Source organism: Delphinus delphis, chromosome 1, assembly GCF_949987515.2.
Source record: "Delphinus delphis chromosome 1, mDelDel1.2, whole genome shotgun sequence".
Taxonomy (NCBI): Eukaryota; Metazoa; Chordata; class Mammalia; order Artiodactyla; family Delphinidae; genus Delphinus; species Delphinus delphis.
Window position 1 is genome coordinate 28796534 of NC_082683.1, and position 10956 is coordinate 28807489.

Here is a 10956-nt window from a genome sequence, read left to right on the forward strand (position 1 = left end):
CACTGTGAGCTTTCTTTATATAGAGTAGATGTTTCTTTTTTTTTTGCGGTACGCAGGCCTCTCACTGCTGTGGCCTCTCCTGTTGCGGAGCACAGGCTCAGTGGCCATGGCTCATGGGCCCAGCTACTCCGCGGCGTGTGGGATCCTCCCAGACTGGGGCACGAACGTGTGTCCCCTGCATTGGCAGGCGGACTCTCAACCACTGCGCCACCAGGGAAGCCCTAGATGTTGTTTCTTTAAGCAACCCATGTATTTCATATATTAGTCCTTCCTTTGGAAGAATTTGCAGCAGGTGGGGGCTGGAGGTGGGAGTGCTTATAGGATTATGTCAAAGGGTTTAAAAGCCCAGAGGTTTAAACATTCGGTTGTTGGAGACTATTCATTCAGCAAATAGGGACTTTGTCTAGAAACAAAGTTGGTCTTTAATTATATAATAGTCAGCTCTTGAACCTTTGCAGGAGGTAGGAGGACCATGTTTGCACAACAGTCTTGGAATTAGGGTCTTTGGGGATTTATGTCATGCCAGGCAGTTGTTTCTCACTTCGACCTCATCTTATTGGTGAATAATGGGCCATTATATTTTATTTTATTTTTATTGTATTTTTAAAAATATTAAATTTTATTTTTTTGGCTGCGTTGGGTCTTCATTGCTATGTGGCGGGCTTTCTCTACTTGTGGCGAGCAGGGGCTACTCTTCAGTGCACAGGCTTCTCCTTGAGCAGTGGTTTCTCTTGTTGCGGAACACGGGCTCTAAGCACGCGGGCTTCAGTAGTTGTAGCTCATGGGCTCTAAGCACGCGGGCTTCAGTCGTTGTGGTTCATGGCCTCTAGAGTGCAGGCTCAGTAGTTGTGGTGCATGGGCTTAGTTGCTTCATGGCATGTGGGATCTTCCCGGACCAGGGATTGAACCCGTGTCCCCTGCGTTGGCAGGTTGATTCTTATCCACTGCACCACCAGGGAAATCCCAAGGACCATTATATTTTAATTTCCAAGATGAAAACTGCTTTTTGAAGTTAGCAGGGCATAGATAATCTTGATGTGAATTTGAAATTATAGGCACGGCTGTAGGTGAGTCTGTTTTCCTGGCTGTAATGGTACTGGGTGGAATAAGATGTTTTTTCTGTTTGAGTTTGGAAAGTTGGGAGAGAGAGAGAGAGTGTGTGTATATGTGTTGTGCATGCATACACGCGCATGGACATCTATGGGAGACTGTAAGTATATAAGCAAACAACATAAGTGTAATAAAAAGGAATGCCTGTGATTTGCATCACTCTACTTATGAACTGAGGTGCTATATTCACACTATGGAATGTTAAACAATTTTTGTGTTTTCAATTTTAGGAGGATAGACATTTCCCCCAGTACATTCAGAAAACATGGTTTGGCTCATGACGAAATGAAAAGTCCCCGGGAACCTGGCTACAAGGTGAACTGTTGCTTTGATCAGTAATTCCAACAAAATGAGTGCGTTGGGCATGAACTTGACAGAAATGTGTTTGTTTAAATTACTCTCTACTTAAGTTTGTGTTTTTCTTTTAAGGATGGGCATAATTCTAAAAATGAACTACAAAGGGTTAATTTTTATTAAATGTATCAACAACCTTTGTGAAGTGGTTAGAATATGGTAAATGACCCCAAAGTCTATTGAGGTGAGCTTGAGAAAAAAAAGAGAGGAGTTTTGGAACAAGTGCCCATGATGAGAGAAGAAACTTTTTGTGATATTTTTCTGCTTGTAAGTATTATCAAATCAACTATATACATGCACTATTTCCAACCATGATTTCAAAAAGACATGCATGTCAGAGAAGAGTGAAATATTCATATCTTAACTTAGTAGACTGTTTTAAGCAGCTAGTCCAGATTTTTTTCTAACATTGTACCATATCTATCATCTGTCGATTACTGTTACTTTAAAGCTAAACATTGCTTTGATAGCCCAGCTACATTTGTAATGATGTGCACGTAAACACTGTTTTTAAGAGGTTAAAGCTTGTGTGCAGTCTTTTACTCTGAGGTACTAGATTTGGGTTCTGAAAAATCTTAGTATTTCTTGACCACCATTCCCATATAGAGTTGTAATTTAAAATTAGAGATGGCTCTTCCGATGCTGCTGAAACCTTTTCTAAAAATAGTAATTTTTAAGTTTTCCAAGTAAATTTGTCTTATTGGTTGAATGTAATGAGAGGCACTCTTGTACAATCTCTCTTCTCTCCCATCCCCCTTTTCTTTTTCTCCAAGTACCCACCGGCTTGGGACTAACCATGTGAAATGCAAGGTTTTGAAACATCAGAAGAGATTCCGTCCTCTCTGCCCCACATAGCCTACTCATTAGAGGTGCTGTGGGCACTGCCTAAGGGAGCTGCAGCTGCGTTTTTCTTCTCTCTTTTTTTGTCTTTGGAGGGAACAGAGGCCCCATTCCCTCTGTCAAAAGAAAACCATGTGATAAAATAAGCCAACTTACTACCTACCACTCCTGTTAATTAAATTATTTCAACAAAAAGCTTAGTTGTTTGTATAAGTAAAACGTTAATGCTAGGTGAACTACTCATCGCTTCCTCTTTTGAGGGAGTTTTTTGTTGTGTTTTTTTGTTTTTGGCTGCACTGTGCAGCTTGGGGGAATCTTAGTTCCTGGACCCACGGATTGAACCTGGGCCCTCAGCAGTGAAAGCATGGAGTCTTAACCACTGGACCTCCAGGGAAGTCCCTAAGGAGGTTTTACTTCCATGAGACAAATCTTAGTGTATAATGTGCCTGAAACCACATTGCACCTCTGCTCGCTGAGATTCTAAAGAGCTGTCGAAAGCCCTTGGCATGATAGTTTGGGGTAGAAGGCCGCTGTTGTTGCTGGGCTCATGCTGTATCTGCAACATACATACCCTGATAGGTTACACTTCCTAGAAAGTTAGCAAAGAAGGGTTTTCTTTTTCTCTTTTCTTCCTTCCTTCCTCCCTCCCTCCCTTCCTTTTTTTTTTTAAATAAACTTTGACTTGGTATTGCCACATTATGAATTCGTTATGCTTTTTGATATGCCTTTTCTAGAGAAATTTAATACAATTAAACATTTTGGAAGGCTGATTGAATCTCCCATTGTCTGTCATTGGACTCAATACTGAGAGAGAATTCCAAGTAGAGGATAGGCCCAGGGCAGCTGCCACAGTGTAGGTAGGGGAAGATAACAGCATTTCCATTCTTCGTGGTGACTAAGCCTGAGCCAGCCTAACCAACACCTTCCAGAGTTGATTTTGGCCTTCTCAACTTGTCGGCTAGCCCGTCTTTACGGGGCCACAGAGAGAAACGGCAAAGTGAGGTGCGTGTACGTGTGTGTAGCATTTGCAGAAGGTCTTCATCATTATTTTAGAGAACTGGTTTGGGCTCTGTAGGATCCTCATGAAGCGACTTCTGTGGACCATCCTGTATCCCTCCTGAGCTTGGGCGAGGTGCCTCACATTCCCAGTGCTTCCTCTGCACCACTCCAGTGGAGTAGAAGCCACAGTTCGTGGGGTGGTTGAGTTGGTAGCCCTGAATCCCCAAAACCTAAATTTTGATTTCTCTTTTGGCAGGCTGAGGGAAAATACAAAGATGATCCTGTTGATCTCCGCCTTGATATCGAACGTCGTAAAAAACATAAAGAGAGAGATCTTAAACGAGGTAAATCAAGAGAATCAGTGGATTCCCGAGACTCAAGCCACTCGAGGGAAAGATCAGCTGAGAAAACAGAGAAAACTCATAAAGGATCAAAGAAGCAGAAGTACGTAAGCCCCTGTCTGTCACCTCATTCAGACTCCTGAGTGGATTTCTTTGACTGCCCACCATTAGGCATATGGCAGACCCTCCAAGCCAGAGAACTTGGGGTTAGGAAAGATGGCCACTTGTACAGTGTCTTTTTTTTAACTGTCAATTAAGGTCCCTAGATTGAAAATAGAACTTTAGCATGAAAGTAGGCATGATCCTTGTCTAAAGGAGGCCTCCTGGGAGATGGGCAGTTAATTTGGCTCTAGGGACAGTGTGGAAAATCATAGGGGAATTCCTTTTGCATTTGTTTTGGCCATGTTCTTTGACATGTCCTTTCTCATCACAAATCTTCTTGGGAAGGTTATGTTTTAGAAATGGCTCAAAGTTGTTGTCAGGTAATAATACTGTTTGGTCAGAGAAACAGGGTGGAACTAGATAGGACAGATTGTTGATCGCCTTTTAAACTGGTTTCACAGACACTTCCAGGAGAGGTGTTACAAATATTCTTTAAACAAAGGTAGCATTGTTGAATTTCATAAGGCAGTATTTATGCCAAGGTCTTATCTCTATTTACATTTTTGAATGTTCCATGACTTTTCAGTCATGTCTCATTAAAGGTAGCACAATTGAAACCCCACACCTTCCTGTAAGAAGCTACACCACTTCTGTGTTTCTGAACTTTATCTAACAAGCACTTTCATATCCATTTTCTGATAACAGTCCTTTGAGATAAGTTGGATAGTTAGTAGCTACCTGTTTTGCGCATTTGAAAGATAAAGAAGTAAGCTCAGAACGATTTGTCTAAGATAACACAGTAACAACTGACATCAAAACTCAGATCTTCTGTTCCACTTTGTCTGCTCTTCCACTCAGTTACTTACACATTATGAGCCTTAGCAGCTTTCAGGGCTGCCCACAGATAAAAATCTGATAATCCTCACCAGGGAATGGAGGTGGGGGTATAGTAGCCTTCAACACTGTCACTGGTGGAAAGGGAGCAGAACCCCTCAAGCATTTCAGGGTTGGACTTGGATGACTGATCCTCATTTCTTTTCCTGGGACACATGCCTCTACCTCTGACTTGTTGTGTAACCTTGACCAAGTCTCTTGCAACCGTAGTATTTTGTGACTGGGGCAAGAAGAAAAATGATAATTATGTCACTTTTCGTTGTATATCACACTTCAGTTTAGAAGAACTTTTTCTCATATGACTGAAGAGTGGCTCACCCAAGATCACACAGCTAATAAAAGGCAGTGTTGGGACTCAAATATGGGGCTTTCTGGAGTCTTAGGTTTGAAAACCTCTTGAAATGACACTGATTTCTAGGAGTCAAACATTTGAGTTATAAGAATCCTGTGACAATAACTTAGATTTCCTCCTTTTTAAGAGTAAATGCTAGAAGGCACCAGTAGGATTCAAACATGTAAGTCTTTGATCTTCTCGAATGTTTGGGGGTGGGCTGGGGGGTTGCAAGGTACTTTCCTCCGTAGTGGAGGAGGGCAGTGATCGATTACTGACACAGGCTGGCTTCTCCCTGTAAGTCCTCCTCTACTCCTGGGAGCCAGCCTTTCTGCCACCTTAGACGTGGTTGGTGCCCTTCTCCAGCACCACATGGCGGACTGGCCCCGACCTCTAGTACACAGACCGTGACTCGTCATATGAGTCTGATTTACCCTAGTCTGTAATTTCCCCCAGATGAAGGGAAGGATGGGAAATAACTCTGAGAAGAGTTTCGACAAATCCTGTGCTTAATGACAAAAGCTGTTTGAGCTCACTGGAAAGTGGGGAGGTGGTTTGTGGAGTAGTGGTATAATTAGTCGGAGCCAGGTTTGAATCCAGGCCTACTCAGCTCTGTCACCTGAACTTCCTGTCTATAAAATGAGGGAAATGATACTGAATGATCATAATTGCCATTTACTATATGCCTGCTGTGTCAGTGTAGAGTTTTTAATTAAGCACATTGTTTTTTTCAGTCTTTAGAGCACTGTCCCTAGACAGGTAGTGTTCTTCTTATGAGAAATAGACCTAGTGGAAAGCCGAGACAGATGGTAGTATATAAAGCCTGTCCTGGTACCAGATACTCCGTGACTTTCAACACAGTGTTAGTTTCCTTCTGCCTTTCTGATTCGTGCACATGTATTAGACTGAGCTGCCAGAGGCCACAGACTATGTTTTGTTGCTCCTTCTGTGTATGTCCCATGTTCATCACAGGCTCGGACATAGATATGTCACTCAGCATGACTGACAGAATTGGGAGGAAGCTCCCCACGTTCCCTGGGTGTGTATGTTGGGGGTGAGTTCGTTTTTCAGGTTACTAGCCTTCAGTGTTTTCATCACAGACACACTCCTGATTGCCCTGTGCTGCTTATCCATGAGCCCCCAGCCAAAGGCTGTACCCTAGAGGCTTACTGATCTCCCTGCCTCTTCTATTTTCAAAGGAAGCACCGGAGAGCACGAGACCGGTCCAGGTCATCATCCTCTTCCTCCCAGTCATCCCACTCCTACAAAGCGGAAGAGTACACTGAAGAGACAGAGGAGAGAGAGGAGAGTACCACGGGCTTTGACAAATCAAGACTGGGGACCAAAGACTTTGTGGGTCCAAGTGACAGAGGAGGCAGAGCTCGAGGGACCTTTGTAAGACCCTGCCCGCTCTCCCTTTCTCTAAGCCCTTACTCCCACCAATTCTAATTATGTTCTTATCAGAATACTAATTTTGTTGCCCTTGATACAAGTAATTCAGTCTAAAGACCCTAGAATCTGTGGTTTCCCAATCCCCAGGCTTTCCATTTTTAGTGTTTTTGTTTGTTTTTTTCCTGTTCATAATCACTTAGCCAGAAAGTCTCTTAGGGCTTCTCTTCCGAACTTCCTCACTTGTCTTGACTCCCGTTGTGTGTAGGGAGGCCCTTATGCCATTTTGTCCTCTGTCTAGGCTGTAGACTTGAGATGAATGGAAAGGGAATGACTAGAAACCAGTTGACCAGCATATTGACTGGAGGACCGTTGTCTGTTTTGTGCCAGAAAAGTGTTTGAATAGAAGGCAAGGAATTGTTTTTCTCCATTCCTTACATGGTCCCTCTGTTCCTTTCCCCTGCTTATTGCCACAGCAATTTCGAGCCAGAGGAAGAGGCTGGGGCAGAGGCAACTACTCTGGTAACAACAGCAGCAGCAGCAACAACGATTTTCAAAAGAGAAACCGTGAGGAGGAATGGGACCCCGAGTACACACCCAAAAGCAAGAAGTATTACTTGGTATGTGTCTGGGGACAACCAGGAAGGGCCAGGGGGCCTTTGGCACACACAGTAGCTGATACAGAGGCCTTAATTGGTCTTTCCAGAACTGTGATTACATATGTGTGCAGGCGCTGCACTGGGTACATGCGTACTTGTGGGATGGCATAGTGCTGGCAAGATGAGTTCTCTAGAGAGGTAGTCCTGACCTTGAGAGCGCTATCTAAGACGTTTATGGATCCCAGGGTAAGCGGGGAAAGGTTCCTCTTGCCTTTTTAGTCTGTGAAATTGTTCTACTGCTCACCCACCCTAACCTAAGCCTCCCTCCAGCCTTTATGCAAGGGATAGAACCATAACCTTCCCCTGAGGCTGCAGTTCCACCCTGTGGCTCCCCAGTACAAGATTGACAGGAAAGACAGCTCAGGATCTCTTTTTGAGGAAGGGGACCTGCCTCCAAAATGAAACGCCACTGGGGCTTCTCTCTTCTAAGCTGTTGGTCTTTATCAGGTACCAGGCACCATCTGAGCCTCTCTGCCTCTCAGATTAGGGCTCTTCTAAGCTGAATCACCTGGCCAGTGAGAGAGCTCTTTTGGCTTTGCTCAACAGCAGGCTCAGATCCAAGCAGCCGTGACTCTGGAGTGTTGTAACCAAGGTCAGCTTGCAGCTGAGTCTCTTCATCACCCCTGAGGACTGGCATGGAAACAGGAAGCTAGGAAACAGGTTGCTGTGTAAATCACTGTGTATAGCCAACTTCACTTTTCTAGGGCTGCTGGTAGCTACTTTGGGACTCCTAGAGGACCCTTGAACCTATATCTAGGGAAATGTTGCCTGGGCCCAGGATAGGTACTGGAGTGGGGCTGCTTAAGGGAGGGATCAAAGGCCACACAAAGCCCCTTTCCCTGCCCCATCTGTCCCCTGAAGGAGCATTGCCAGCCTGATTCATTTAGGCTAGTGAATAAGCAGCTGGCCCTTTAGCTGAGCTAACCCCTCAGGGGCCTAAGGCACTACTTGTGTGGGTGGAGGATTTAGACTCTTTGAAGCCATGGGGCTGATAGGTAACAGTGACTTTTCAAAATGCTTTGTCATTTCATTCTTTTTCATTGGATCCCTTCTTCTCTTCTCATGTGATCATCAGACCAGGGATTGTTTGAGTTGTAGGTTTTGTTTTTTCTACTCTGCCACACTGCCTCCTTGCATAAAACTAAAGAGGGGAGGGATACAAGACGGGAGGCTGGGTTCTGGTCCTGCCTTTGCCAATAACTGGTCTGAGACCATGAGCAGATCATTTTCCCTCGGTCTCACGGCCTGTTCTTGGCTGAGGGGGAGGTTGGGGAGAGCTAGAGTCCCAACTATGTGTGTGTGCTGTGTTTCTGCATCTCTTACCATCCTGACAACTCAGATCATAGTTTCACGTTTAGGGGTGATTTGCTTTCTCAAACCCACTCTTTGAGAGACAGTGTTCTAAATAATATGGAGTTACTTAAAGTTCCTCTGCCTGTTTTCTCATCTGTGTAGTGGAGGGTGATAATGATAGGGTAGGGTAGATGTGAGGATTAAATGAGATAATGCAGGAAAAGGTCTTTGAGTAAAGATTTTATCACCATCATCATTATTATAATGCCTGAACTACTGCCTTAGAATTCAAGGAACCTAACTGAATATTCTCTTAGATCTCAACCAGTAGCATTTTTAGAGTGGGGAACAGGGCATAGGTTCATTTGAGAAAGTCATATTTGGGTGGGTTCAGAGGAGAGGGTTCTGGCTACTCTTGTTCACTCTGGCATTGATGGCAGTCTTCTTTCCTTTCAGCATGATGACCGTGAAGGTGAAGGCAGTGAGAAGTGGGTGAGCCGGGGCCGGGGCCGAGGAGCCTTTCCTCGGGGTCGGGGCCGGTTCATGTTCCGGAAATCCAGCACCAGCCCCAAATGGGCCCACGACAAGTTCAGTGGGGAGGAAGGGGAGATCGAAGACGACGAGAGTGGGACAGAGAACCGAGAAGAGAAGGACAATTTACAGCCTACAGCTGAGTAGAGGCCACGTTGATGGGAGCCCCTGCCCAAGGGAGAGAGGCGCTGGGAAGATGGCTGGTGAGGAGCTAAACAGAGGAGCCTCGAGAAGATTCTGAAAATCCCACCCCTACCCCCCACCAGCCATGCAGAACTCCTACTACAGCCGAAAGCATCCCTGGCGCTGTGTCCCGCCAGAGGCAGCCGGCTGTGGGGCCTGGGGTCAGGCCCAGCTCTTGAGCAGAACACACCTTGTTGGGCTTTAGCTGTGTGGTTCTCATTTGTTGCTGTGTGGGGTGGGGCTGGGGTAGGGAGGGCAGAGCGATACTTGGATTTTGGTTTGTTCCCTATTAGAAACCAACAGTTTTATTCTTCATTTCATTTCATTTGGAGCTAAGAGGACTAATTTGATGATTTTCAATCTCTTCTCCCTTATCCTGATTTTAAAAGCCCCCCCCCCTTTTTTTAGGCATATATAGTAACATTAGCGGAAAGATTTAATTTGGGCAACTTTGATTCTTAAAAGAGAAAACAAAGCATGTGAATAAACATTGAAGTGTTCACCTCAGTTTGGGACCAAACTGCTTGGATCTTTGTAAAAGTTGGTTTTGTATGTCGAGGAGGAGTTCAAGGCCTTTCTGACCACCTTGTGTTCCCCTTTTCTGCGCAGCCATGTATCACATGGTGTTGTTCCTAACCACACCCCATGTGCGCACCTCCCCTCCCCCCCAATATTTTCTGATTTCTTCTGGGCTGGGCTTCCCCTTCTCCACCAGCAGCTCCAGTATCCCAAACTTTCTAGTCGTGCTGATCCTCTCAGCAACAGGGGTGGAAACTGGATGTGGCAGTTTCTGGTCTGTTTTCTAAGAAACTTCTGACTTCTATTATCTTTACAAATATAAGATGAGAAAATAATTTTTTCAATATTTTTTATTAATCTTTTTATAAAATGAAAAGAAACTCCTATGATCGATTAAGGAAGGTGGTTATGGCTGGGTGGTTTGTGGGGGTTTTTTGTTTTGTTTTTTTCTTTTCCTTTTTCTTTTTTTAACCTTAAGCTTTAAGTTGAAACATTCTCAGATATTTGGGGGGAAAACATCCTCTTAAAATGGGTCCTTGTGCTTGCCTTCTGGGGAGGCGGTCCTGAGCAGGTGAATCATATGGCATTTATGCATATGTTATATGCGGACTGCACCCACCTCTTCCCCCCCTCCAACCTTTGCCTCTTGGGTTGTTATGCTACTTTCCCCTTACTTTGCTACATTTCTATAGTTAAGTTGGTTTTACTTGAATGATTCATGTTTAGGGAAAAAAAAAATGAAAATACCCTTAAAATTTGTTTCAACTCCTCCTGCAAATAAAAAAATAAATGAAGTGGCAGATGTAAATGGGCTCTGGTCATTGTCACCCTGAGTGTGTGTGTTGGGGGGGTGTCTCCCATAGCAGCTTCAGGGAACCTGAAAAACCAGGTGTCTGGGGGGGCTGGGCCCAGACTGTTGCTCAGCTCCATCCTCTCCAGCCCCACATTTGGTTGTTCTAGGAGGACCTCAGCCAATCCTGCGTTGGGTAATAGCTCCTCTTTCCCTTTCCAGTGATTTTGCTTCATATCCTGTACCTTGGACACCCTAGGAGAACGAGATTTTTTCACTCTGGTGTCGTAAGCAAGGACTTTGGCTTCCAAAGTGGTGGGGCAGGGGTCAAGGGGTGTGGATAACAGGCTTGGCTTTCTTTTTTTCTTGAGGCTCACAGATTTTTTGAAAAATATCTTTTCATAAAGCTACTTAAGTCACTCCAGCTGCTGTTCAATGCAGCACAAAAGTGGGCTCCATGTTGCAGTGAAGAGTCTCCATTAACCCGGGGTAGCAACAGATGAAGTGGTTGCAGGGCTCAGGTTCGGCTTTCTACGTTCGCCACTAAGCAGGAAGATTACCTGAAAGTTAACCTAGCCCACGTGGGACTGGCAGTAACCTTCAGCCTTTGCCAGCGTTGGC

The 10956-nt window shown here is 44.8% G+C and overlaps 1 protein-coding gene across 3 annotated transcripts in view; it reads left to right on the top strand.

Moving 5' to 3' along the window:
• THRAP3 (thyroid hormone receptor associated protein 3) overlaps positions 1-10345 on the top strand; it is a 76764-nt gene extending 66419 nt beyond the window's left edge. For all 3 annotated transcript variants that reach the window (XM_060019335.1, XM_060019356.1, XM_060019346.1), the window contains exons 8-12: positions 1341-1425; positions 3560-3747; positions 6171-6366; positions 6837-6980; positions 8769-10345. In XM_060019335.1, coding sequence (XP_059875318.1) covers positions 1341-1425; positions 3560-3747; positions 6171-6366; positions 6837-6980; positions 8769-8990 — 835 coding nt within the window. In that variant the 3' untranslated portion in view covers positions 8991-10345. The remainder of the gene's footprint in view (positions 1-1340; positions 1426-3559; positions 3748-6170; positions 6367-6836; positions 6981-8768) is intronic.
• The last annotated feature ends 611 nt before the right edge of the window (positions 10346-10956 follow it).